Source organism: Microcebus murinus, chromosome 20 (assembly GCF_040939455.1).
Source record: "Microcebus murinus isolate Inina chromosome 20, M.murinus_Inina_mat1.0, whole genome shotgun sequence".
Taxonomy (NCBI): domain Eukaryota; kingdom Metazoa; phylum Chordata; class Mammalia; order Primates; family Cheirogaleidae; genus Microcebus; species Microcebus murinus.
The window spans coordinates 32,090,245-32,118,243 of NC_134123.1; the positions used below are offsets into that span (position 1 = coordinate 32,090,245).

Genomic DNA, 27,999 nt, shown 5'->3' on the forward strand with positions numbered 1-27,999 from the left:
GCCCGCCCCGAGTGCGCGTGCGCGGAGGTTGCCGTGGCGACCGGGGGAGCGTCCGGCTGCTAACGGTCCGGGCGCCGGTGGCCGGGACGAAGAGAGCGAGCGGGGCTGGGGGCCGGAGCCGCCGCGGAACGGGGCTCTCCGCTGCTGCGGGGTGGTCGGCGTTGCGGCAGTCAGCATGCACCCGGAGCCCGCGGCGGACCCGGCGGCGCAGCCGGGCTGCTGCGAGCGGGAGCCGGGCGAGGAGGCGTCCGCGGGCGACCACGGCAGCGCGGGCCAGGCGGGCCGCAAGGAAGGTGCCAGCCGCCGCCCGGGGTGCGGGGGGCGGCGGGCAGACCCGGCTGGACGCCCCAGCCTCCTCCCAGGGCCGGACGGTAACGGTGACAACAGCAGGCCGCACTTCCTCCCGGGCGCGCCGCACTTGGCGTCCTCGCCCGGCTCCGTGCGCGCGAGCAAGCGGACACCTAAGAGGCTGTAAAAGTCGCTGCAGACACGTTAGCCCCGGCTGGCCGGTGACAGAACGGAGAGTCTGACTCCGGAGCCCAGGCCCTTGTCCAGCGCACCGTCGTCCCCACTCCCAGCTTTGATGCTTTCAATGTGTCCGTTTATTGCCTTCGCCGTGCAAGAGCAAGGCTTTCTCCCCTGGAGGCTGCATGCTAAGGCAGGGCAGGACAGCCTGATTGAGTTCAAGGCGTCTAGTCCAGTGCCTGACCTATGGGAGAGAGACTGAATGAGGAGTTAGGGGGTCTGGGGTCCCTGTGTGACCATGCCCCCCCCTCACCAAAGTATCCGGGAATGGACTTGAAAGATAGGCTTCAGCCTCTGCTGCCACTAGGCTTGGGGCCCTAAAGGAAACCTTTAAAGGATTAGATAAAAAAAAAAAAAAATTCATTTGTGTGTCATGTTTTGAACCCAGTCTGCAAATATATCTTGAGCTCAGCTGCCCACGCAAACCCCATGTGAGGAGCTGTAGGGAGTCGGTATTGCCCAGTGCAGAGACACTGGCCCTTGGAGCCACCCGCATTGGGTTCAGACTGTAGCTCACAGTAAAGGCTTCCTGGCTGTTGGCCCAGAGTTTAACGTCTCTGAGCTTTAGTCTCCTCATCTGTAAGCAGGGTTAATTATACAGAGATATACAGAGATAATTAAAGATACAAGTCTCCAGCAGATAGGGGGCCATTAACAAATGGTAGTACCTTTTATTACTATAATCAATTATATATATATATTGAGCACCTATTCTTTCTTTATTCCACAAACATTTATCTGGTGCCTCTTGTGGCTGAGCATTGGATGCAGTGAGAACTTGATGAGTTTAAGACACAGTCCCCACACATGGAGCGTTTAGTCTTGTTCAGTAGACCACAGGAACACACACACACACACAAGGCGGCAGCCAACAGCCCTTAAAATTAAGTGCATTGGGGCCGGGCGCGGTGCCTAACGCCTGTCATCCTAGCACTCTGGGAGGCCGAGGCAGGCGGATTGCTCAAGGTCAGGAGTTCGAAACCAGCCTGAGCAAGAGCGAGACCCCATCTCTACTATATAATAGAAAGAAATTAATTGGCCAACTAGTATACATAGAAAAAATTAGCTGGGCCTGGTGGCGCATGTCTGTAGTCCCAGCTACTTGGGAGGCTGAGGCAGGAGGATTGCTTGAGCCCAGGAGTTTGAGGTTGCTGTGAGCTAGGCTGATGCCAGGGCACTCACTCTAGCCTGGGCAACAAAGCGAGACTCTGTCTCAAAAAAAAAAAATTAAGTGCATTCAAATTGGCCGATTTTGATTGGCCTTTTAAAAAACTGAGTGGATTTGAATGTGCTCATTTTCCTTTTATCAAAGATGCTCCCACCATGTCTGTTCCTTTTCACGTGGCTTTTTTTTTTCTGTTGAGAAAATTTTAAAGACAAAAGCACAGAGAACATTATAACAAGCACCCACGTATTGCCACCAAGAACAGAAAGTTATTGGCATTTTTATCGTATTTACTTGCAATCTTTTTAAATTAAAGAAATAAACTGATTCACATAAATTTGGCGTTCCTTTTGTCCCTCCCCCCATTCCTAATCTCATTCCTTTCCTTCCTTGTTCAGAATTTTGTATGGATTCTTCCAATCACTTCTCTATACGTATGTGACCTTAAACAGTGCGTAGCATTGGTCTGCATGTTTTTAATTTATATAACTGGTATTCTGTGCCTGTTATAAAACTTGCTTTTTTCCCTTCATGTATGTTTCTGAGAATGATCCATATTGACAGTGGCAGTTCTCCTGCATTATTTTCAAAGGTGGATGAGTAATCCGTTGGTTTATATGCCCAGTCCCTATGGATGGGTATTTGCATTATTAACAGTTCTTGGCTTTTACAACCAATGCAGAAACGTTGTAACATTGCACGCATTTCCTTGCCTACCTGTACAAGACTTTTTATGGAGACTCTACCTAGAAGTGAAATTTACATAGTCTTAGCTAATGCTTTAAAAAAAATGTTACACATTAAAGAGTATGGTGTTCCATACTAAAAGTGGATGGTTATTAACCAAGTTGAAATTGGGGGATTTTTTTTTTTTGTACATTTTTTTTTTAATCTCCATTGACCCCCTACCTCTTTTCTTTTACAGAAACTAATGATCCTAAGGAAATGGGTGTGGGTCCTTCTGACACCTCCTACCAAAGCCAGAAGAAACAGAGTGGAGATAGCGGGTCAGATGGTTACTTAGCACACTCAAGGGATGACAGGGAGGACCAGGGCACCAGGTACGTGGGCAAGCCGCCAGTTAGTGCACGTTTATGGAGTGGTGTAAATGGTGTGATCACCCGCCATGTACAGATAAGGAAACTGAGGCTCCTGGAGATTGAGGAGCCTGCCCAACGTCTGTGAATCATTAAGTAGTGAAGTCAGGATGGCACTGCCTGTGTGGCACAGCTAATCACACACTATTAAACTTTAATGCCAGGCCCGGAGAGGGAACAGCAGTAGTTCCTGATGACGCTATTAAAAGTATTTTTATTAGAACATACAGTGCACTTTTCAAAAATGCTGAAAGTAATGACGTAGGATGAGGCCTTGAAATCTATACCAAAAAAAAAAAAAAAAAAAAAAAAAGAAAAGAAAAGAAGAAGAACTTAAAATGAGTACCAGGCGTATAGGATGTTGCAGAATTTGGGGCAGGAATCGATGCAGTGAAGAACTTTCGGGATGTTTTTACAGCTGACAAGCTGAAATAAATTTCCTGTTCCTATTTTCCATTTGAACAGAATGACTAAAAGTTTTCTGCAAAAACTCTGCAAGCAGCACAAGCTGTATATCACCCCGGCGTTGAATGATACGCTGTATCTGCACTATAAAGGTAGGGACCCGGTAGAGGAGAGGCCTCATGTCAGGCAGAAAGACTCTACATATCAGCCGGGCGCGGTGGCTCACACCTGTAATCCTGGCACTTTGGGAGGCCGAGGCAGGTGGATTACTCAAGGTCAGGAGTTGGAAACCAGCCTGAGCAAGAGCGAGACCCCGTCTCTACTATAAGTAGAAAGAAATTAATTGGCAAACTAAAAATATATATGGAAAAAATTAGCCGGGTACGGTGGCGCATGCCTGTAGTCCCAGCTGCTCGGGAGGCTGAGGCAGGAGGATCGCTTGAGCCCAGGAGTTGGAGGTTGCTGTGAGCGAGGCTGATGCCACAGCACTCTAGCCTGGGCAACAAAGAAAAAAAATTAAAAAGACTCTCCATATCTAGTAGTACAAAACGTTACTCTCAGGGATCATCTTTAGTTCTCAGATTATAGTTAAATAGAAATTTCGGAGTTCGGTGGAGATGTATGTATGGAAAAAGCAGTAACGTTTCTTTCAAGAAAAAGTCTTGCTTGAGTAGAGTTCATCAAGGGGCCGCTGGCTGTGGGGAATACTTAGGAAGCACATGGGTATCTTTTATTTATGTTCTCTAAGGACTTTTAATTTTTCAAACCAGAAAGCTGATGTGTAAGTGCTCTGGGCGCGGGAGGGGTATGCTGCAGGGGTTGAAGATAGACACAGAGAACAAGGGATGGGGAACTTTGGGTGCCCTTTCAGGGCGGAGAGGTGGGAACGGGACTCGGGATTGGGGTCCGGGGTCACATGTAGATTTAAGTGCAGGTGCCCAGGCGGGGCTACTGCTAGCAATGGTAAAGAGGGGCGAGAGCTGCCAGTCTCTGCTGGGTTGGGGAGGGCCAACTTGCTTTATCAGTCACTTTAGTGTTCGTTTATTTATTCAGAAAGTGCTCCCCGAGAGCCTTCTGCGTGCCGGAAGGCATCTTGGGGGACGGGGGCAGCCTCACCACTTGTGAGCACGGCGCCATGCCAGGGAGACGCGCAAAGCCCCCCCCCCCCCAGGCTCAGAGACCCGCGGGGGCTCGGAACAACTCCTGACTGGCGTCCCGGCCCTCACCGGATCCCCCATCCAGAGTCGCCCAGAAAGACTCTTGCTCTAGACAGAGTCAGGGAGGGACAGAGGGCTGGGAGAGAGCAGTGCCTATTGCTGCGTCACAAATTACCTTAAAACTCAGCAACTTGAAGCACCTTCATTACCCCCTCAGCCTCTGAGGGCCAGGCCCCCCGGGAGCGGCCCGCCGGGGAGCCGAGGCTCAGGGTGTCTCATGAGGCTGCTGGAGTCAAACTATCAGCCAGGCCTTAATTCTCTGAAGCCTGGCCTGGGGCCGAGAATCGGGCATGGGCTCCCGGCCTCAGGTCCCCACTGGCCGCCGGCCCAGAGGCCTCCATTCCTCACAGGGAGAGCCTCTCTAGGGCCCCTGGCGTCCCCAGAGGGAGTGAGCCAGAAAAGGAGACTGAGGCCAAGACAGATGCCCAGTTGCGGAAAAGAGGCGTCACCACAGGGCAGGATTCGGTTGGTCTCAGGAGTCCCCTCTCCTCTAGAAAGCTCAGACAGAGGGGCAGGGCCCTTGGGGGTCAGACACCTCGGTGCGGTTGGGAACCGGCAATGGCATTCAACAACCGGGATGTTCTGGGAGACTTAGCCAAGGGTGGTGACCCAAGGATTGAGAGGGGAGGAGTGAATGGCAGATGGCTTGTTCCTCCCCAAGGTTCCTGGAGAGACGATAAATAAATGAGTAATGACTAACATCCCAAGGGAGGTGGTGGGGGGGAGCCTATCGAATATAGGTGGGTTTAAGGCTTCTTTGATTTATAATTGTTTTAAAAAATGAAACCTCGTCTAAAGGCTTGGAATGTCTTGCCTTGAGGATGTCTGTTAATCAGAGACAAGCCACAGACATATATGGACACACACCGGACTCGAGGGATGTATCAAGTGCATCGATGGTCTGCAGGCGTGGAGCAAGCTTTGTCTGGCATGGCCTTGGGCCTGTTAACGATTCAGTGTCTTTATTGTTACAAAGAGCAACTCCAAAAGGGAGGGGAGCGTGACAAGGCGGGTCTCACCTCCCTGGTCCGCACGGCCAGCAGCTCAGCTTCAAGGTTTCCCTGGGGTCCCCGTTGGCCAAGAGGGGGGTCCATTCCATCATCTGGGGGTTAGGGGCTTAAGATTTTATTTTAGTTCTCAATTTCGACATATGTATTTTAAAGGGACATAGACATTGGGCCCCTAGCAGTAGGCAAAACCAAGGGCGGTCCTGCCCCCTTGCCCACGTGTGGGTGTTAGGAGCTTAACTGACACCCCCCCCCTCTTTCCCACTAGGCTTCGATCGCATCGAGAACTTGGAGGAGTACACGGGGCTGCGCTGTCTGTGGTTGGAGTGCAACGGCATACAGAAGATCGAGAACCTGGAGGCCCAGACGGAGCTGCGGTGCCTCTTCTTGCAGGTGAACTTGCTTCGTAAGATTGAGAACCTGGAGCCTCTGCAGAAGCTGGACGCTCTTAACCTCAGCAACAATTACATCAAGACCATCGAAAACCTCTGTAAGCGTGCCTGGCAGGCGCAGTCTTTCTCTCCGCCCTGTGTGCCCCGCTTTCCCCAGGGGTGGGGGGTGGGGGGGGTTGTAAAATTTTATGCCGTGGGTGAAAGGCATCATTTTTATGCCTTCGTTGTTTACTTGTGCTGACACCTGTCCCTCCCCCGCCTGCCAGCCTGCCTCCCTGTGCTGAACACCCTGCAGATGGCCCACAACCACCTGGAGACGGTGGGCGACATCCAGCACCTGAAGCAGTGCCTGAGCCTCTGTGTCCTCGACCTTTCCCACAACAAGCTGAGCGACCCCGAGATCCTGAGCGTTCTGGAGCACATGCCCGACCTGGTAAAAACAAAACGGAACGAAAGAGCCCGGGAGGAAACGGCTCGCTCGCGCTGTTTTATGTTCACTGAACAGCAAGCCCTAACTTTTCTTTTTTCCCCCTTCCCGCCTTGCTTTCTTCCTTCTTTCACGCTTTTTTTTTTTTTCCCTCTGTGTGTGTTTCTAGCTGTATCTTACATGACAGCTATCACTGCATTGCACCCACAGGTAGTTCAGTGTGGATCTCTGACAGGTAATGACTTTTTCAGAGCATAATCCCAACACTACCATCGTGTCTAAATTATCACAACGACTACATTTAATGCCCAGTCTGTGTTCAGTTTTCGCCACCTGTCTCACACGTGTGTGTGTTTGACGGCGGGCCGTTCACGTCCAAATCACATTCAGATGTTTACATCTGGATCGTTTGTCTCTTTTGATCTGTAACCGCCGCCCTTCCTAGTTTTTCCCCAACCGCGTTAGTTTTTCAAAGAAATCAAGTCCCTTGTCTGGTGGTTTCTCACATCCTGGACGTGGCCGATTGTGTCCTCGCGGTGTCATTTAACGTGTTCTGCCGTCCCCAGTATTTCCGGTAAAATGGTAACGGGGCCAGAGGCTTGACTGGATCTGAGTCCCATAGTTACTTTGAGGTGGGTGACGTCCTTCCCTTGCGTCGCGCCGGAGAGCACGTCATGTCTGCTCACCTGTCCTTCTGTCTATTCAAACCGATCAGTGGGTTCAGACGCTGCCAGCCTGACAGAAGCAGCCGTCATGAAGTTCCCCATCAGTCCTCCTCCCCGGTTCTGTGAGCTGTCACCGCCGAGCCTCGCCTGCATGCGTTGTCTCACGGGCGGTCGCGCGGTGGTCACTTTGTATTCCTCTTATTCCTTTGGCGTCTGTTAGCTGGAATGCTTCTGCAAAGCCGCTTGGCTCATCAGCGAGCGTGGTTCGTGCAGACAAGGCCAGAGCTAACGTCTGGCCCTCTGGTTTATCGATTTTCAGGAAGGTGAGCCGAGACCCCCCAGCAGCCTCTAGTGGTGACAGTGAGGGCCTTTTCTCTTTCGGTGTCACTATAAACTCACAGATTCATAGAGAAAGGTATTTGGTATGACGTAACCCTTGCTGTCATTTTGACTCTTGGTGTTCAAATTTTCCTGGCCTTTGGCCCCATGAGCCCCTCCAGGTTGGTTCCTGTACCCTTTGGACTCTGCTCTAGTGTCCTTTGATGGCTTCCTTGCTTTTTAGCGTGTATGTATTATCATGTACACTATGCGGAAAAATATTAAAACTAGCAAACAAAACCCTTGAGTTCACTATGTATGCTTAGGGTATGGATAAGGGAAAAAAGTGAGTCAATTGAAAGAAAGATAATAAGCAAATCGCATCAATAGTTTAGGAACAACCTGTAGCATGGACTATTGAGAAGGACTATTTTAGAATTGCCAGCACTTGGTGAGAACATCAAGCTGTATTATAGTATAATCCTTTTTTGTTTTGTTTTTTTTTTGTTTGTTTTGTTTTGTTTTGTTTTGCCAGGGCTGCCATAACTACTGCAGGCTGGGCGGCTTGAACAATAGAAATTTATTTTCTCATAATTCTAGAGGCCAGAAGTCCAGGATCAAGGTGTCGGCAGCGTTGGTTTCTCCTGAGGGCTCTCTCTGTGGCTTGTAGGGTTTTGTTTGCTAGTTTTAATATTTTCCTTCTGTGTCCTCACGTGACCATCCCTCTGTGCTGTTCGTTGTCTGTGTCCTGATCTTGTTTTATAAGGACACCAGCGGGATTGGATTAGGGCACACCCTAATGAACTCTTTCTAACTCAATCACCTCTTTAAGGGTCTGATCTCTAAGTTCGGTGGCACTCTGAGGTGCTGGTGGTTAGGGCTTCCACGTGGGACACCATTCAGCCCATGACAAAAGCAGTTGTTTTGTGGTTGCTTTTACATTCACCATAGACCCCTCTATTGCCTGCCCCCAACCCCACCCCCTGCAGGATAAGTTGCCTGAAAATACGGCAAGAATGGTGGAGACGGCACGCGAATGAGGCCTGGGAAATGCCAAACTAACCAGTTTAAAATATATTTGCCTTCTCCGTCAATAAAAGTCACTTTAGATATGACAAATATTTAATCTGTTTGGGCAAACAGATTTTAAAATAGCCTTAACCATTCACCTTCTTTGAGTTTCCTAAAGCAAGAGAGGAGGCGATGGTACTTAAAGTTGGGGACGGATGGCAGGCTGGCGTCGCAGAACCCCTTCCTCTTTGCTGGCCCTACGAGGAGATCGTGATCCGTACCCCACCCCCACCCCACCCGAAGGGCCCTCCCTCCTGGCAGCTCTCACGGAGAAGAGTAGGCACTGCCTGTTTTTTCCCTTAGTCACTGCCGCCTATCTGCCTGGCCGCTGGGTGTGTTTTCTTAAAATGGGCCCTGGCTGGGAAGGGAAGAAAATGGTCAATTACACTGAGATTAATTTCAGTAAAAGAGATTGGGTAGCAAAACTAACACAATCAACTGCACTTGGAAAAGGCCTCAGGAAATGTTTTCCAATATCGTTCTGGAAGGACGAGGAGGTCTCAGACCTGAAGTTCAAGAAGAAAGGGCTGCTCAATTATCTAGACAGTTCTGATGTCTCAAGAGCCAGGAAAACCTTCTGATTTCTCTGATCAAGTCACCAGCACATGACATCGGCACTGCCGTTTTGCTCAAGAAAATCAATTTTGGGAACACTTATTCTATTTTTATGGGATGAAGAGTTGCCCAATTAAGAAAAAGAAAAATCAATTTTATGTATTTATTCTTAGCGCACAGCACATATAAAATCATTTAATCACATCTTTTTTTAGTAATCGGTTTGGCTCTGCTTGTCTTCTTACAGCGTGTACTGAATTTGATGGGAAACCCGGTTATTAGGCACATTCCTAATTACCGAAGGACAGTCACTGTTCGGCTAAAACACTTAACGTACTTGGATGATAGACCCGTTTTTCCAAAGGACAGGTAAGAGAAAAGCCTTTTGATCATGTTTTAACTTTTTTTTTTTTTTGAGACAGAGTCTCGCTCTGTTGCCCAGGCTAGAATGCTATGGTGTTAGCCCAGTTCACAGCAACCTCAAACTCCTGGGCTCAAGCGATCCTCCTACCTCAGCCTCCCGAGCAGCTGGGACTACAGGCATGAGCCACCGTGCCCGGCCAATTTTTTCTATGTATATTTTTAGTTGTCCGGCTAATTTCTTTCTGGTTTTAGTAGAGACTGGGGTCTTGCTCTTGCTCAGGCTGGTCTCGAACTCCTGAGCTCAAATGATCCACCCACCTCGGCCTCCCCGAGTGCTAGGATTACAGGCGTGAGCCACCTCGCCAGCCTGGCCCAGATTGGACTTTAAAGGCCAAAGTGTACCCGTGTTAATTTTCACCTTTGCAGCTACCTGTCTTATGTGCCCTTGGCTTTGATTTGGAAGAAAATGAACAAGTTTGGTCTGATGGCATGTGTTCGGAATTCGCTTTTAACCTGTAAAAAGTCACACCCCCCCTGTTTTTGTGTCTTTATTTTTTAACCAAGAGCTTGTGCGGAGGCCTGGGCGAGGGGAGGGTACGCGGCTGAGAAGGCGGAGAGGCAGCAGTGGGACAGCAGAGAGCAGAAGAAGATCTCGGACAGCATCGCAGCCCTGGCGCTGATCAAGCAGCGGGCGGAGGAGAGGAGGAGGCAGGGGAGCCGAGAGGCAGGTACGTGCAGCGCGAAGCCCCGTCCCTTTAGGGTAGGCAAGCCCGGGCTGTCACACTCATAGGGATGTCATCTCGGGGATTTTTTTTTTTTTTTTTAAACCACGTATTCACACCCTTGCAGATCCGTCTGCAGTTGGCCTCACCCACCTGGCAGGGCCGGTCGGGAGACTCTTAACGGTCATGGGCAGCTCCAAACCACTTTTACGGATTGAAACACAATTGGTTAAAATAGTCTCTGTTTTCCAAAACAACTGATGCTGCAATGGTTTTCTATGGATGCTGTAAAGTAGGAGGAAACAAACAGCTCTGCTCTCACCTTCTGGACTCCCGGCACTTGTGGTCACCCCAACGTGCAGGTTTTTCCCTCACCGGCCAATTCTCCAGCGCCAGCTGGGAGTGCCGCGGTCCGATCCCCTATCGGGTGCAAGGGCCAGGCCCTCCTTGTGCGTTTTAAAATAATATTGATTGCTCCTCACCTAATTACAAACTATGAATACATGCATAGAAAACAGAGAAAAGCGCAAGTAGCAGTATAATTGCAGCAAGAACCACTCAATATCTTGGTGGTGTATGTATTTCCTGGCTTTTCCCCATGTATGGGACACATATATTTGCGTATAAAAATGACATTAATTATATTGCTTTCTGCCTACTGTTTTGAATCAGCATGTTATAGCTAGTTCCATAAAAGAGACATTTTCTTATATTTAATAGTATATATATATATATTTTTCTTTTCCCAACTTTTTAAAACTTTTTAAAATTTTCAGAAAAGCTGAGAGAATCGTAAAATGAATGGCTGTATTGTGTCCATTTAGATTCAGTGGTCCTTAATATTTTGCCACACACACACACATACATATACACACACATGCACACATATACACACATACACATATACATATGCATACACACATACAAACATACATACACACACACCCATACACACATACATACACACCTGCACACACATGCACACATGTGCTCATATACATACACACATACACACATTTTTCTCCAGAACCCTTTGGGAGCAAAGGTGGACATCGAGGCCCTTAAGCCCGAATTCCTCCCCGTGCGTCTCCTGAGGACGTCCCGCGTTATGTCTTCCTGATGGCTGTGCCCGTCCCGTCCCATTAAGCGGGTGCGCCCTTAGTTACTGACCGTAAACAGCACTTGCCGCACCTCCCACAGGGGCATGTCTTTGTTTTTTTTTTTTTTTTGAGACAGAATCTCGCTTTGTTGCCCGGGCTAGAGTGAGTGCCGTGTCGTCAGCCTGGCTCACAGCAACCTCAGACTCCTGGGCTCAAGCGATCCTCCAGCCTCAGCCTCCCGAGTAGCTGGGACTACAGGCATGCGCCACCATGCCCGGCTGATTTTTTCTATATATATTAGTTGGCCAATTAATTTGTTTCTACTTTTTTAGTAGAGACGGGGTCTCGCTCTTGCTCAGGCTGGTTTCGAACTCCTGACCTGGAGCGATCCTCCCGCCTCGGCCTCCCAGAGTGCCAGGATTTTAGGCAGGCCAGAGCCACCATGCCTGGCCCTGGGGGCACGTCTTTAACTGCACCCCACACCTTCTCCAGTCTCGTGGCCCTGACGGACACACAGACACTCTTGTTCACCCAGATGTCTCTAAGATCATCTCTGGGTTCCCCTTGTTTAGGGGCGATGCCACCGCCAGAGGATGGGGAGAACGCGAGTGGCGGCGTGGACAGCGAGGAAGAGCCCGCCGGGGACGGGGAGGCGAGGCAGAAGATGGAGCTGTTCGTTAAGGAAAGCTTCGAGGCCAAGGACGAGCTGTTCCCAGACTTGCCCCGCGGAGAAGAGGGGCTGCCCCGGGAGGTCCACGGGGACACCGCAGAGCAGGAGCCAGAGGGGACCCTCCCAGCGGAGGCCCCACTGCCGCAGCCACCGCCGTCCCTCGCAGCTGCAGGTGGCGAAGGTAATGCAAGCAGGGAGGCATGCACAGGTGCGGCGGGCACGGGGCACCACCCGCAGGGAACCCGGCCTCTGCGTTTCCAGTCCCTGAGCCCCAGGGCTGAGTGTCACCTCTCCCCGGCTGCCGTTTCTAGAAGGCAGAGTCCACAGGTCGTCCCCCTGTCTAGGACAGCGCTGCCCGATAGGGACGTGAAAGGCGCCGTCGCTAGATTTTCTAGCGGCCTCATTCAAAATGGTCAAAAAGGAACCGGTACAACTGTTAACACTATGCTTTATTTAACCGGACACATCCCAAGTGTGACCACTTCGACATAGGATCGACACGAACGTTGCTCATAGTCTACGTTGTTCTTGTGCCGCCCACAAAGCCCAGCGTGTGCCTGTCGCGTGCGGACGGCACCTCCCAGTTTGCACGCCGACTTGCCACTGGTTGAAGGGAGGTGGGGTCCCCCCGAAACGAGCCAACCGCTTTACGCTGCTCCAGTCTTGAAGCCTAAAATTAATTAGAAGCAAAAACAGTTCAAGAAGGAAAGCAGGCTGGCCACATTCTGAGCGCCCGGCGGCTGCGTGTGGCTGCGGCCGCCATAGCAGGCGGTGCACATCTCGAAGGAGCGTGCGTGCGTGGGGGCCCCGCGTCATCGGACGGACAGAACCGCTCTCGGGGAGGCTGGGGGGACGTGCCCCGCCCCCTCCGGTGCTCTGCTCCCGCCTTCGCAGGGGGGCCGTCACAGATCTTCTTCCGACTGACATGAGACGGGGGCTCGAGCGTCTCTCTGAGGAGCGTGACCTGTTCCGACCTCATTTTTCCTTGCGAAATGCCACCTGCCGCTTTCCGTGGCCCCTGGCTCCACTGTGCGGGCGCGTTTGCCCGAAAGCTGCCCCCGGACGGGGACGTCACGGGCGTCATTGTTGAAAGGGTGCGGGGCTTCTGTTTTGAGCACACGGGGGAGGTGTCCTCCGCGTGACCGTGAGCTTAGGAGTCGTCACGCGTGGATTCTGCGGAGGCCAGGACACAAGGTTCTCCCCGCACAGTCGCTCCCGCCCCTCTGAGCAGACACAGGGCGAGACAAGCGAGCAGTGGGGCAGTGGCGGTCACCGCGGGCAGCGGGAGACACACGCACAGGCGGAGCGAGGCCAGGGCACCACGACCGAGGCCTCCGAGGCCTTCCCCGGTGCCCCTGCCAGGGAGATGCTGCCACCATTGCCCCATTTCGCGGAGCCGAAAGCTGAGGCTCAGTGGGCTGGAGAGACGTGCTCCAGACCGCGGAGCGAGTGGGCCTGGGTGCGACTCGGGCGCCAGGCTCGGCCCCGCCAGCTCCCCGGCGTCTGCCCTTCCTCGTCCTCCCCAGCGCCTCCCTGGCCCGCACTGTCTGTCGGGCAGGGGGTCCTTCCTCCGCCCCGGCTCCTCCCTGACTCGGCCCCAGGAAAGGCAAAGCTGAGTAGAAACCATGTGTTCACGACGTCACTGTCCGCCTTTCTCGCGTGGACCAGCCCTTCCTCGCCAGTGACCCGGCCTCAGTGAGGATGACGAGGAAGGACGCCCACAGCCTGCCAGCCTCGCTGTTCCCCTTGCAGGGCCTGGCCGTGAAGGCAGGGGCCGGGGACGCTGGCCTGTGTAGCAGTCCCCGGACGGCCTGCAGAACGCCGCCAGCGTTTTACCGAAACACGCTGCGCACGGCGCGGTTCCCAGACGGACCCCAACGTCAAACCCGAGTCCAAGCCCTCCGGTGGCTGAGTGACCTCAGGCAAACCGCAAAGCCCCTCTGGGCCCGTCTGTGCCTCTGTGGCACGGGAGCTGTCCCCAGGCCACTGGTGGGGCGAACTCAGCAAAGCGCCCGGTGGTCGTTAGTCTCTTCCCTGCAGCACCCCGTCCCCCAGACCCAACACGGCCCAGACGGCTGGGCTGCGGTGAAGTGGAAACGACAGGCTGGGCAGCCGCCTCGCCCTCGGCTCCTCCGTGGCTGGGGAGGCTGGAGAGGGAAGAAGAGCGGGCACGAGAGCCATGGCAGTCGCAAGCCCGGAGTCTGAGAAGCCACGGGGCGTCCAAGTGCAGGGGACCGGAGGCAGCCGGGCCGCGGCGTGAGAGTTCAGGAGGGCGGATGGACTGCAAGGCTTCCTCGTCTCACCCCCACGGGGGGCCCCGATGCGGCTGCGAGTCTCAGGGGGACACACTGGACCTACGGATAAAGCCGAGAGGGGCAGCGTTGGTCTCTAACAAAATCAAAGCCAGGAGACCGAAGAGAAATCGGAGCACGGGATTACAAGGATACAGCCTTGGGGACCTTGCAGAGCAGGGGCCTGCCGGGTGGAGGAAGGGCCCCGCGGCCGTCCCACATTCCCCAGCAGACCTGGCAAAGATGATGAGGGTGCATGAGGGGCGTGTGCAACGCCCTGGCTGGGGACAGGCACCCGAGCTGGCGGGGGCGGGACCCTGCCCCATTCTTCTTCTCGCCTGGGTCCCCCTGCCAGTCCCACGCGCCTGCTGCTGCAGCTGCTGCTCGGGTCCCTGGCTAGCGCTCTTGCCGCACTGCATTCGCCTCCAGATTACAGAAAGGGGCAGCCTTGCGGGTCCTTCCTTCTTCCTGGCAGATGGAAGCCAGTCCCAAGCCGTGGATGCCGGTGGCTTCTGCCGCGGGGCTGGCTTTGGGGACAGAGGGTTTCTGGCCTCCGTCTGGGCGTGGGCTGCGTCTTCCCCCGGGGCTTGTGCACCTGACGCTGCGTGTCCAACTCACCCCGAGATGAGTGACTTTTCGTTTTGTCCCCCAGAATCGACTCCCCGGGTTGTGGCCACCGAGGAGGGCGTTCAGGTGGTGACCGAACTCGACGGGGCTGAGGCTGAAGACCCAGAGATCAGAACGCCAGAGACAAAGGAGGCACTCTTCGTGGATGTACGTGTGGGGCGTTCACCCTTGGAGACCAGTGTCTGTTTTACTGTCGGTAGAGCACGACCCAAAGTGTGGTGCTTGGGCCAGCGGGTGGGGAGCGGGTTAGAAATGCAGAGCCCCGGGGCCCCCCCAAGACCTGCTGGATCAGAATCTGCGCTTAGCAACATCCCCCCCACCCCTCCCCCGGGGGTCACATTCACGGTTGGGAAGCGCCGGCCCCGTGACTTCCTTTGTTTCCAGTGGGTAAGTGACAGTGCGAAGCGGTCCTGCCCAGTTCACCTCACACAAAGCCGTGGTGTCCTCACAGTCTCTCAGCCCTCCTAGGACACTGCCCAGAGAGCAGCCCACGCCCTCACTGGCCTGCTGGCTTGTGAAGGTGTGACTGTCCCCTGGGGCCCGTTCAGGGAATGTTTGGTCACAGCCACTCCCCGAAGCTCTTCCTGTTTCGATGGCAGTCTTAAAGGCATGGGCCCACGGGAACGGCACCTCCAGGGTGGCTCACATTTTGTCACAACCCCCCAGGGACTGCACTTGGATGGGGCAAGAGCGGGAGAGGTGTTTCTCAGCACCTTTGACCTCACGCCCGGGGGTGTCACGCTCTGGCCTGTTGCCTGCAGCTTTGCTGCTCCTTGTTAAATTTCTAACTTCACGAGTTAAAGTGATCACAGTCAGTATTCATAGTGGGTTACTAGTTTTTTGGACCTATGTATAAGAAACACATTTGGGCGACTTATCTCCAACATTTGAGAACTGACTGCACGTAGAACTACAATGCTAAGAGCTAATATTCATTGACTTCTTGCTGTGTGCACAGCACTGTTCTAAGCACAAACTGTACTGACTGATTTAACCCTTCCGATAACTCTAAGAGGCACGTCCCGTTACACCCCAATTTTACAGATGAGGAAACTGAGAAACAGAGAGGTTAAGCAACTTGCCCAAAGCAACACGGCTAGGAAATTCTGGCTCCAGAGTTCACCCATGTAACCTCCCACTGTCTTCCTCCCCCACGTGCCAACTGATTGCTACAGATAAAGATACCAAAAAAAACACAAAACCCCACAATACAAAACATAAAAGTCCTGCCCATTTTGGAGGGGCACAAAATATATTACTTCCATACCACACAGAGTCCTGGCACGGATTTGTACAGAGGTGCATTTGGCTGGGTGGCTGTGTCTGTCACAGAGTGGAGAAAAGATGTGGACGTTCTTTAAACATGTCACACCTTGCAAAGTCTCACTTTCATTAGGTCAGACACGTGGAGTGGCAGTCTGCCGTTTGCGGGTATGGGGTTCCCTTTGCGGGGGAGTGGGTGGAGGAGTCCTGGAGTGGTTGCGCATTCCCCCCCAACCATGCTTGCATGTAACTAGGACTCGATGTACTGTGCACGTTGGCAGTTACCTTGCCTGTGGACCGGTCAGAGCTGTGTGCCTCCCCGGTGACAGACGGCTCATTTGCTCTTTTAGGACCTACCTGACCTGGAAGACGTTGACACGGGCGAGTCTCTGGATGATCACGATAAGGTTATCAGTGCACATTTTCCCCACAATCAACTTAGTTCCACTTTCATTCCTGTCACTTGCAAAGCACATCTCCTGAACTTGAAAGCAAAATACTGTTTGTGATTAAAGCATCGCACACCTCCATAATTTTCACCTTGCCAAAGGAGATGTAGCTATTTGTTCTTGTTCACTTCTTTAAGGTTTTATTATTTTATTTTTTTGGGACAGAATCTCACTTTGTTGCCCAGGTTAGAGTGAGTGCCATGGCGTCAGCCTAGCTCACAGCAACCTCAAACTCCTGGGCTCAAGCGATCCTCCTGCCTCGGTCTCCTGAGTAGCTGGGACTACAGGCATGCGCCACTATGCCTGGCTAATTTTTTCTATATATATTAGTTGGCCAGTAAATTTCTTTCTATTTATAGTAGAGACAGGGAAGGTTTTATTTTTTCAGAGACGGAGTCTTACTCTGTCACCCAGGCTGGAGTGTGGTGGTGCCATCATAGCTCACTGCAGCCTCGAACTCCTGGGCTCAAGTGATCCTCTTGTCTCTGTCTCCCGAGTAGCTAGGCCTGTGGCTAATTTTGTTAAATCTTTTCTAGAGACGGGGTCTTGCTAAATTACCCAGGCTGGTCTTGAACTCTTCACCTCAAGTGATTCTCCTGCCTTGGGCTGGCTGCCAAAGTGCTGGGATTCCAGGCATGAGCTACTGTGCCACTTTACGTTTTTATGATTAACCACTTGGGTTTTCTTGAACACACATTTTATTGCTGGTGTGTAATAACTGACTTCTGTGCATAGTGGCCTGAACATGTTTTTCTGTGCTTGAGATGTATTTGTATGTCACTCCTATGAATACCTGGTTGAACATAGCTACGAGTAGACAGAGGCAAGGAGTATATGAGGCAGCAAGGGGAATTCTCCCAGATGGCCCGGCCCTCGCCCCCCGGGGCGTTACTCAGAGCCATAGGTGTCAGGCCCAGCCCTGAGGGAGAAGGAAGCATCAGACATAATCTATGTGCACGAGCTTTCGTGAAACAAAGGAAGTAAACGCAGTTGCCGTGGGTAGACAGAGATCCAAGGAGCTAAGTCCTAGAGAGTCAAAGCCGGGGCCGGGGCCGTGCCAGCCAGAGGCCGGGGCTCTGGGGGAGCTCATTCGGGTACTGGGCGGGGAAAGCGTGGACACAGCAGAGGGTTGGAAAGCAGTGTAGACATTGGCTGCACAGCTCAGCGGACACAGCTGGCCAAGAGTGTCCGTCCCAAGGCCTGAGTCCTGTGTTCCCTTGGGCTTTTTTGTAGGTGGCTACAGAACAGTTTGTGGTGTTATGTAAAAAGGCAGAACGGGCACGGTGCACGCTGGAGCGGCTCTATTTATTGTGAAAACAGAAACGTTCAAACACATCTGTTCTTTTCATAGAAAATGTGCTTTCCGAAGATTGAGGCCATCTCGAGCTTGAGTGACGACAGTGACCCTGAACTAGACTACACGTCCCTCCCCGTGCTGGAAAGAACGTCCACAGACGCCCTCTCCAACATCTTCGCGGTCTCCAAAGACCCCTCAAAGGCAGCTCAGGCGCCCGTCACAGACATATTTAAAATAGAGGCGAAGAGGGACGTGGGAGCTCAGAGACCGCACACCAAGTCCCCGAGACCACTGATTGAGGAGCTCAGCGACGAGGACCCCTCGGGCCAACCATCGACATCCCCTGCCAGTGGAGACGAGGACACTGGGCTCGCTGAAGCCCCTGCACCAGGTGAGATCCCAGGGCCCGGAGGCTTAGCGTGCAAATGTTGACTCCCCTCCCGGGGCCGAGGCGGGGTGCCGCCCGAGCCTTTGCCCAAGCACCCACGTGCGTGGGGAGCCCGCAGACCCGCTCCTGAGTGCCCGGCTCTGGAGCCGCCCTTCTCAGGGTCCCGAGTCTGGCTGCCGTGGAGCCCACCCGGCCCCTGCGGCCGGGCAGATCCAGCAGTGTTGGTCCAGGCGGCCTGGGGGGCTACGGGACCTGCATCTCCACCCCTCCCCACCATCCCTGGCCCTCAGCCTTTCTAGACCTCGGTTTGTGGAGGAGGGAGGGGACGCTGGCATCCTGGCTGAGGCCGGTGGGACCGGTGAGGGTGACCCTTGCTCCACGTGAAGATCTGGGCCAGGTGAACCCTGCGCACGTCTGGGACGCCTTTGTGGCAGGGGCAGCGTCCAGGGGCCTGGCTGGCAGGACACGTAAAGCCGTAAAGCCGTGCTGGGCGTCGGGGCAGCCTGGGGGATGGGGTCTGTGGGGGAAGCCGGCCAGTGCAGGCTGAGGACGAAATGCCGCGGTGCTTTTGTTCAGCACCGGCCTTGGGCCGTCACCCGGGAGAGGGGGACAGCGCCCACTCTTAGTAACACCAACAGGTCACCAGGCTTTCTCTGGAGCAGCCGGAGGGTGGGCTGCGCTTCCTGGGGACACTGAACAGCCTTCTCTTTAACCCTTTAGGAAGCAGCACCAAGCAGAGCGAAGCGCATTTGGAGCCTGGGGTGGGGGCGAGCCAGGACGCCGAGTTTGGCTTGGACTGAACCCCCAGGCGGCCCCTCTGCCCTCGGACTAACAGTGACAGGGAGCGGGCGCAGGTCACCCCTTCAGCCGGCTCTCCTGGTGCCCCCAGCGGGGCAGTGACTGGAGAACGCGCTCCAGGGCCTTCCCTGGATACCCGCCCGGGCCGCCTGCTCACCCCTTCCCCCACCTGAGTCCGCACACGTGTGGGACCACACCACGGTCCTTGTATTCAGGGTGTCACGCGACCTCCCCCAGTTATTTGTGATATAAGCAGTATAGTTATAAATGTCTCTTTTTGAGCATAAACATCTTGACATCCATGTGAGTCAGTGTGTCACTGGACTAAGACCTCTGCGAGGCACGTGCGTTTCTTTCCACCAGCTACCCCGCGACGTTTTCTCTCTCAACGTGAGCAGAGACTGTGATCAGATCCTGGTCCCCATGACATTTCCCAGTGGGTGTTTGCCCCAAAGGAAAGCAGGATCCCCCACCAGAGCTAAAGAAAGTCAGAGGAACTGGGACTTCGTGCGTGAGACGTCAGCAGTAAGGCGACGCTGTCCCATCTAGAAATGTGATCACTGCCGTGCTTGGTGACAGGTTTACTCAGTCCCTGAACCTGGGTCCACAGCGTGTCCCTCTACAAAACATCAGATCACAGAGGAGACTGACAAACACAAACTAACCCAACTGACAGCCACTGACAGCCACTGTGCCTCCCTCCCGAGGCACTGCCAGGCATGAGCAGTGCTCCGGGGAGTCTCACCCCACCTTCACCAAACACGGGGAGCTCGTACTGCTGCCCGAAGACTGTGCGACTTGCCTGAAGCCCCCAGCTAAGGCACAGCAGACCCTGCTGTCTCTGGGGAGAACTGGCCCTGCAGCAACACCAGCCTCAGAGCGCCCAGGGGTGACCTTGCCAATGTGCCTTCTGGAGTCACCTTCAGACATAGATACAAAATAAACTATTTTGTCGCTCCATTCCTTTGACTTGGCTCATCATCACTCAGCCTTCAGGAGGAGAAAGCTCTGCATCATGGAGACCGTTCTAGTTCCTGAGTTCCTGCAGTGGAAGGCACAGCTGGCCCGGAGGGAGGGCGAGGGGGGCAGCCTGCCCTCAGAAGCCCATGCGAGGCTTCTTCCGTTGGGGCTGAGCACCAGAGGGGACAGGTGTGTGCTGCTGGGAGGGGGTGGTCCGAATGCTGGAAGCCTGGGAGAGGATTGTGGCAGGATGTCCTGGAGAATCCCTTTGGAGTGGCAGCTTGGTCACATGGTTCTGGAAATCATGCTGCTGGGAGGGGGTGGCCTGGATGGGTGGGGTGGCGGTACATGCTGGGGTGTCCGTGTGGAGGGGCAGCTTGGCCATGTAGTCTTGGAGGGTTTTCCGCCGCTCTGGGGGGATGCCCGGGGCCCACACATCTGCACCCAGGTCCTGGGAGGGTGGGGTCGCTGGGGGCCGAGGCCTAGACTTAGCAGATGTCTGCTCTGGGCTGTGAGGCGGGCTGGTGGCATCCAAGACGTCTAAGCGGCCACTGAGCGAGGAGAAGGTGCTGGACAGCTGAGTCCGGCGCTTGGGCCGCTTGAGCTGTTTCCTAGCATCCGAGGTCCTGCCCTGCCGCTGCTCCCACCAGGCAGCCCCTCGGCCCTCCCAGGCTTCCCCCAGACGTTCACTGAGCTCATCCTCCGGGACTGACTCAGGTGCGGGAGGTGGCTCTGCCGTGGGGAGGGGGCCCAGGTCCCTCTGCAGCAGGAGCTGCCCTTTGGCCATGGCCTCCCGCAGAGCCTCTGGCACTTTCCCGCCACGCTTCTCCAGTTCCACATGGCCCAGCTGCTGGCGGTGGGAAAAGGTGGGTGCAACCCACACGGGGGGATCCGGGGGCACCTCCAGCAGGACCTTGAGCCACTGGCTGCAGCAGGCAGTGTCCTGAGGGGTCCAGGAGACTGTGGGGGCAGGGCAGTCAGGCCGGGGATCACCAGGAGGCCCGGGGTCGCCAGGAGGCCCAGCATCTCTGCAGATGCTGGAGTCTGCCTGCAGCCGGAGGTCCTGGTAGAAGATGTCTCCAGCCGCTGTGAGCTGGAAGAGCACCAGGCCCGGCGTAGAGGCCGAGGGCGGGATGGCGGTGGCCAGACCTGGAGACGAGAATGACCATGCTCTGCAAGGCCTGCAGGGTGGAGGGGAACTCTCCCACCACAGCCCCCCTGCCCCTCCCCCCAGCTTGCTCCCCTGCCTCAGCTCACCGATGGTTGGCGCTTTCAGACGCTCCTCCAGCTGCCACTGGCTCTTGGGCTCCAGCAGGGGAAATGCAGAGAGGGAGTCGGTCCTGCAGGGAAGAGCCTGGGGGGGCCCGGCCAGCCGGGGCGCGGACGCTGCACCTCCTGAGGAAGGACAGGTGGCTGAGGCCAGGCCCGCCCCGCCCATCTCCCCCCACGCCTCCCACCATTGCGGCCCCTCACCTGTGATGGGCAGCAGCTGCAGCTGCCCGCCCTGGCCTGCCAGGAGCAGGGGCTGCGGGCAGCCGGGCCGGGGCGGAGGCAGCAGCCGGGCCAGCAAGGGCGGGGAGGGGAGGCCATGGTTCCACTTCAGCATCGGCACAAGCGGCAGGCGCTCGTCCACCAGGTACAGCGAGAACTGGGGGCCCGAAGAAGCAGGGGTAGGGGGTGGCTGAAACTTGGGAATGAGCTGGGGCCCCATGTGGCTCTCAGGGCGATCAGCCCTCGAGGCTCTCCACCCGCACCTGCCAGCCCCGCCCAGGAGGCTTCTCCTGAGTGGGTGGCGCCATCACCAGGGCTGACCCACGGCGGGAGGGACGGACAGCACAACTGGGACAAGGGTTCTCAGAAGGGGTGTGGAGGCTCGTCACACAGGAGCCCGCCTGGCTTTCCCGTGCCACCCCACACTCTCCTGGCCTGGGCCTAAGACACTACCAGCATCTGGGTCTTCTTCCCACTCCCGAACACGAGGCAGGAGCTGTCTAGCTTTGTGTGTGTCCCCTGGCCTCGCTGATGCCTCTCCCCACCTGCTCCATCCCCAGTTACACCTCAAGTCCTGCTAAGATGTCACCTCCCAGGGAGGCCTTCCCCGCCCACCAGGCAGCACTGGCTGCAGAACTCTGTAGAACTCACGTCTGGCATGAGTGCTACGTGCCAGATGCAGATGCATGCGGAGGTTGAGCCTGGTTTCGCCCGCAGGTGGCCAGGTGCAGCAGAGGGCTGAGCCAGGGCAAACAGCAGGCTCAAGTGCACGTCTGCAACAGACCCTGGGTGGGGGTGGCTCACCTGGGTACAGATGAGATGGAGGGTGGGGGGCAGAGACTCGGGGCTGGACTGCCCCAGGTACTGTGTGAGCAGGATCCGTTCCCCTTTCTGGCACGACGCCTCCGCCCCCCCACGGAACAGCAGCAGGCCGCAGCCCGGCGGGCCCTGGAGGAGAAGCACAGCGTCAGCCCTCCCCACGGCCCCAGGCCTGTGCCGTCCTTGTCCCGGCCACTCTCAGCCCGGGTCTCCTGCCCCCCACCCCCATACCTGAGTGTCGACCATCTTCACTCCAGTGCGGTCCCCCACGGTCAGTACCCGAGGGTGGGCGGTGAAGTCCGCCCAGCGCCAGGGAGATGGGTCCCGGAACACAAGGGTGTCGGGGTCTCTGTAGACTTGCTGCAGCCTTGGGGAGAGGTGCAAGCCATGGTTTGGGAGGGGGATAGGCTGCAGGGGAGGGTCGAGGGGTCCAGACATGCTAAACAGGAGAAGGGGCATTACCCGTCCTCAGGGGTCCACAGACAGACGGCTCCCGATCGGCTGCAGACGGCCAGCTCCCCGGGCAGATGAGGGCTACAGGCACGAGTGTGATTAACCTCAGGCTACCTGTCCCTTCTTGCAGACCCACCTCCTTGTCACCAGCACGACTCACTCTGCTCACCTGAGACTGATCCCTGTGGCCCCCTTCTCGACCTGCAGCACCTGCAGCAGGGTCGGCTGCTGCCCCGGTTTCCTGACCTTCCACACGGCACAGTGGTAGTCAGCACGCACAGCCAGCATGGCTGCGAGAGGAAGGAGAGGGAAAGGGTCAGGGGTCAGGGGTCAGGCAGCAGGTCAGCCAGGCAGGGAGGGAGCTAAGGGCCTTACCTTCGCCCTGAACAGTGGAGGTTGCCACCTGCCGCACAGGTCCCCGGAGGTGGATGCGTCCAGGACACCCAGGGACTTCAAGGTTGCCGTCCGGGGTCAGCTTGACCTCTTGGAAACCTGGGCCTTTTGCTAAGGATCAGGGCAAGAGCCAGGCCCCCAAATGTCTACCTTTCCCCTGGGCCACGCGGACACCCTCTCCTCCACCAGAGGGGGCCCGCTGGGACCTCCTGCGCAGCTAGGAAGGATACACAGCGTGTCCAGGGTGCCTCCCCCAGGGTAGACCAGCTGCCCGGCCTGGGGCGTCCTGCCAGGCACCCAGGCCAACGCGCCCCCGGTGCAGGCCTCGTCCAGGAGCAGCCGCTCCCACTGCGCCGCCAGCTCCTCGCGCAGCAGCTCTGCCAAGAGGTTCGCCACCGACTTGCCCAGGATGGGGCCCCCGAGGACGGAGAACCGGCGCTGCCGGCGGGTGATGTAAGCCCAGGGACACCTGGGGACCAGAGGGCAGCAGGAGGCTCACATTGTGTGGGTGACGGGGGAGGAGAATTGGGTCCCATCCCGAGAAAGGCCAGGTGTGCAGCGCACACATTTTCTATCTACCTAGAATGTCTGCCTTTGGGAAACCACCCACTCTGCTCCTAGGGCCCAGGGCCAGGGCGGTCATATGACCCAGACCTGGCCATCAAGAGTACTCCACTGTCCCTGCCAGTGACCCAAGCCGAGCCAACCAAAGTCCTCTCTGGGACTTCGGGTGCCTCAGGAAGAACCCTGACTCCTCCCTTGGAATCGTAAGCCATCCTGTTGCCACTTGAAAGCAGCATGTCCAGGAATTAAGCCAGGCAGAGGGAAGCGGATGAGAAAATAGAGACAGAGTCCTATTAACATTATTTGAACACCTGGATACAGCTATTCCTGCAGTCCACAATTTTCCTTTTTTTTTTCCCCTGAGGCTAGTTGGAGTGGGAAGCTCTGTATAAGGAAGTGTGTGGCTCTTGACCACATGGGGTGGGGGAAGTGACTGTGCTGACAACTTGGGGGCCCGTCCCAGCTACCTCCCGTCACCAACTAGGCCTATCCTCCTCATCCTTTCTCACTAGCCACTTGCCCCCAAGGCTGGTGTCCACCGAGGTTCTTGAACAGGGTCTTCACACTGATCACTGTCTTCTTCTTACTGCGGCTCTGCATAGAAAGGCCTTGTCAAGCTTGCACTCCCGAGGGTTCACCCCTGCAGGGAAGCAGGGAGTCCCTGCCCCTGGCGAGCCAGGGCTTACTCACCCTTGCTCCCTCCAGTTTGAAGTTCTCCAGCATCAGCTTCCCCAGGGGTGCGAAGGCTATTTCCCCATGGTCCCACAGGAACCGGCTGAGCTGCGGAGGGAAAATGGCCAGGTCACTAAGCACAGCCGCCAGGCCACGCAGCACTGTCCGCCGTGGGCCCACTCACTTGCTCAGTGACGTCCAGCACGACGCGGGGCTGCTTCCGGTACCGGTACCCTCCGCGGAAAAGCAGGTCCTGGGCAGTCAAGCCAGGGTCCCAGGGATCTGAGAAACAAGGGGATCATGGAAAGGACTGGGAAGGGCACAGAGCAGGGCCAGGTGTCCCCGGGCCCTGTGTGAGCAGAGCCCATCGGCAGGGAAGCCATGCTCTCAGGAGGCGGAGGGGAGCGAGCCCAGAGGGAGGGGACCTTACCGGGGGCAGGACGCAGCAAGGGGAGGGGCCCAGGGGTCACTGGCTCCCACACCAGGTCCTTGGCCAAGTCTGGAGCCCCATTCTGAAGGGAACACAACCACAACGACAGTATTACAGTGAGGCAGTCCCTGGGTCAGGCACCCTGCCAGCACTTGTCTTTCACGAACTCACCCAATCTTCAGAACAACCCTGCAAAGTTGCTGCAAGTGTAGTTGTCATTTTACTAATGAAGGAACTGAGGCACAGGGAGGCTGTCACTTGCCCCAGATGACAGAGCCAGTGAAGAGCAGAGCTGTGATTTGAACCTAGGCAGCCTGACTCCACAGTTTGTGTCTTTGACCTCCACCTCCACTGGCTCTCGGAGGAGGAAGCCTCCTATGCCACTGATGGCTGACCCGCACCCCACTCAATCCTCATATCACTCAGGAGGCCGCCCCACCTCCCATTGCTGTGCTGGCTTGAGACATCTCAGCTCAAACACTCAGGTACAAAGGAGCCAGCAGGCTAGACTCCCAGAGGAGTGCCAATTTGATGTTAAACCCTCCCTTGTCAAGGAGGCCATCCCTGAACCCCATTCCCCAAGACCCCACCCTGCTGTCTCTTTTTATTTGTGAATCTGCCAGCCTTCATCCTGAGCCTAGCTGTCTTTGAGTGGCAGGCAGATGGCTTAGGATTCCAAGGAAAGAGCCAGGGTGCTCCTTGAGGCACCAGCAGAAGTCCTGGGAGGTCCCCCTCCCCTCCCCCAATCCACAGGCTGTTTCAGCATCCTTTTCATTTCACTCAAAGGTAAGATCACACTTGGTAATTATTTCATCCACCTGTCTGTTCATCTGTTTACTCCGCACAGCCTCTCAGTTCCAGGAGGGTAGGGGTCCACTGAGGCCTAGTAGGGCCCTGTGAGTAAACCCCCTACGGATGGCAGGGCGTTCTACATACCCCAACGGAGGGAATTCTGGCTCAGCCAGTGTCTTTGCAGATTTATGCTAATGCCACCCTCTGTATCCTTGCCAACCGGTCTGAGCGTTACACAAGGGGACCAAATGAAAAGGCCCAGCCTGGAGCTGCTGGGGTCCCTCCTCACCTCAGAGTTCTGGGGCTGGTACTCTGGCAGGGTCAACAGGTCTCTCCAGCTGGACATAAAGGACAGGTCAGGGACATCGCTCAGGCCCAGGGGGCCAGTGGTGAACAACGTGGGACGGAGGGAGCTGGGGAAGTCCATCCTGGAAGACAAGGACCAAATGTCCCACTGGCCTCCTAAAGCGAACTGAATCTGACGGCTTCCAGGGTTCCTGGGGAGAGTAAAAAGTACACTAAGAGAATATACTTTCTTTGAGGAAGCAGATGATAAGAAAGAAGTGAATATGTAGCCTAAAGTCAAGTAGTAATAGTAATAAGTACTAGATTAAAACCAGCCACCCATGCATGACAGAGGGGATGGTGACGGGTGAGGGTGCGGTTTCAGCGATGGCAGCCAGGGAAAGCCTTGTTGAAAAGGTGGCATTTGAGTACAGCTTGGGGGCGGGGGAGTGGAGAGAGCCATACATGCAACTGGGAAGAGGGGTTCCAGGTAGAACAGTCAGCGAGCGTAAAAGTCTTGGAGCAGAAAAGTGTTTGTGAAACAACTAGGTGGCCAGGGAGTGAACAGTGAGGAGGGTGGTAGACAAAGTCAGACAGGTCAGCTTCTCTCCCAGCTCATAAACACTGCCATTGTTCTCCTAGACTACACTCCCAAGATGAAGCCCTAGTTCCTTCATAGCCAGGAATTGAGTCTCACTCATCTTCTTACAGTCAAGCACCGTGCCTCCCAGAAAATGCACTGTGTTGAGTAAAAATAAATTTGTATCAAAGGCCTTTGGCAAATGCAAAGTCTTCTAGCAGTATAAGAAGTATGATACCATATTATACTTTTTTTAATCAACAAAAATAATAATAGCACTCACCAAGTGCCAGCATCTGCCAGATGTGATGTTAAATGCTTTATTTACTCTTCTATCGCCCCTATTTTGGAGTTCAGGAAAATAAGGCTCAGGAAAGAGTAACCTGCTCACGTCCAGCAGCTTGTAACTGCCAGAGCCAAGGCTTGATCCTCATCAATTCGGAGTTGGAGCCCTGAGCCACTGTTCTACTGTACATCCAAAAGCAAACACTAGCAATAGAGTCTTACTAAGCAAAAATGGAATGTACGCTGCATTTCATCAGTTCATTCTGTAACCCCCGTACACGTGTGCACTCTCGGCACTAAGCCCACTGCCTGTCGCACAGTTCTGGTAACAATTTGTCAAATGAATGAATAACATGTTCCTCAAGGTATGAGGCAGTGTCGTTCTAATTGTGGTTTATCTGTACACCCTGATTTCCTTCACTCGACTGTGAGCTGTCTGAGGGCAGGGACTGCATCTGATTCATTCTTAAATCCCTGTGACTGGCTGCTGTTTTCTTTTTCTTTTCCATGACAGTTCTAGAACAGTGGCAAGGATGGAGAGAGTGCTCAGTGAATCCTTGTGAAAACCATGGCTTTTGTAGGGCTGACTGCACTGATTGCAGCTGAGGAGCATCCAAGCCTCCCACAGGTGGCTGCATCCCTGATAAATCAACACATGCACAAAGTCTCCAGCTCATCTCCGGTGCCCCGGCTCCAAACTGACCGCCTTTGGGTTCTTGCTCACCATGCTTCTCACCACAGGACCTATGCACATAATCTCTCCGCTTAGGAAGAGCCCAAACGCCCTCTCTTTCCTCCTACAAAATCCTTTAGATTGAGTCAAGGAAGCTTCTCCCAGTGCCCCCAACCCTACCCTCCCAGAACCCTGCAGAGCAGGCACACTAAGCTCGATTAGATACTTCAGGACGAAACCGTCTGACTCAAAAACCTCTCTAAGAGGCAAAGGAATAAGGACAAGAACTTTATAATTCCCAGGAGCTTGGGTATTACCACAATGGTAACAATCAATACACATAAATAAATACATCTAGGGAAAGAACAAATCTTTGAATCAATGAATGAATGGGAGGAGAAAAAAGAACGAAACAGCCCGAAGCCAGCGGAGAAGCCCTCAGACAAGGCAGCCTCGACTTCCCCTGGCCGGCTTCCCGCCCTCGCTGTAGGCTCCCCAGGCCCCTTTCGACCTCCGAGGCTGCAGACCTCAGTCGGGCCCGCACCGATGCCAGGCCGGGGACGGCGAACAGTGGGGCTGTCGCAGAGGATGGGAGCCCCAGGAGGTCCCTCCCCTCGGTTATCCGCACCCCGAATAGCCCCGGTCGGCGCGCGGAGCTACGCATGCACTTACGCAGCCCGGGCCTCGTCGCGCTCATCTGGAAAACGCGCCTCGGACTGCCGCTCGCCGGACCCTCGCTCCACGAGGGCGACCCGAAGATGCACTCGGGCTCCAGCGCTGGGGACCGGAA

General features: G+C 55.1%; 2 protein-coding genes across 2 annotated transcripts; one reads left to right on the forward strand and one right to left on the reverse strand.

The window, feature by feature from the left end:
- The first annotated feature begins 12 nt into the window (after positions 1-12).
- Positions 13-19,119, forward strand: DNAAF1 (dynein axonemal assembly factor 1). Its single transcript, XM_075995819.1, has 12 exons — positions 13-293; positions 2,616-2,751; positions 3,253-3,344; positions 5,685-5,906; positions 6,075-6,241; positions 9,092-9,213; positions 9,772-9,935; positions 11,602-11,880; positions 14,643-14,764; positions 16,231-16,287; positions 17,681-18,017; positions 18,735-19,119. Exons 1-12 carry the CDS (start codon positions 176-178, stop codon positions 18,812-18,814), a joined length of 1,896 nt encoding a protein of 631 aa, XP_075851934.1. The 5' UTR covers positions 13-175; the 3' UTR covers positions 18,815-19,119.
- Positions 17,616-27,999, reverse strand: TAF1C (TATA-box binding protein associated factor, RNA polymerase I subunit C). The gene is made up of 15 exons (XM_012738467.2): positions 27,882-27,999; positions 25,676-25,883; positions 24,595-24,676; positions 24,349-24,446; positions 24,183-24,272; positions 24,013-24,086; positions 23,159-23,397; positions 22,911-23,027; positions 22,705-22,825; positions 22,545-22,616; positions 22,314-22,449; positions 22,068-22,211; positions 21,246-21,420; positions 21,030-21,167; positions 17,616-20,921 (listed from the first exon to the last, which is right to left on the reverse strand). The coding sequence occupies exons 2-15, from the start codon at positions 25,811-25,813 to the stop codon at positions 19,909-19,911; spliced, it is 2,637 nt and encodes an 878-aa protein (XP_012593921.2). The 5' UTR covers positions 25,814-25,883; positions 27,882-27,999; the 3' UTR covers positions 17,616-19,908.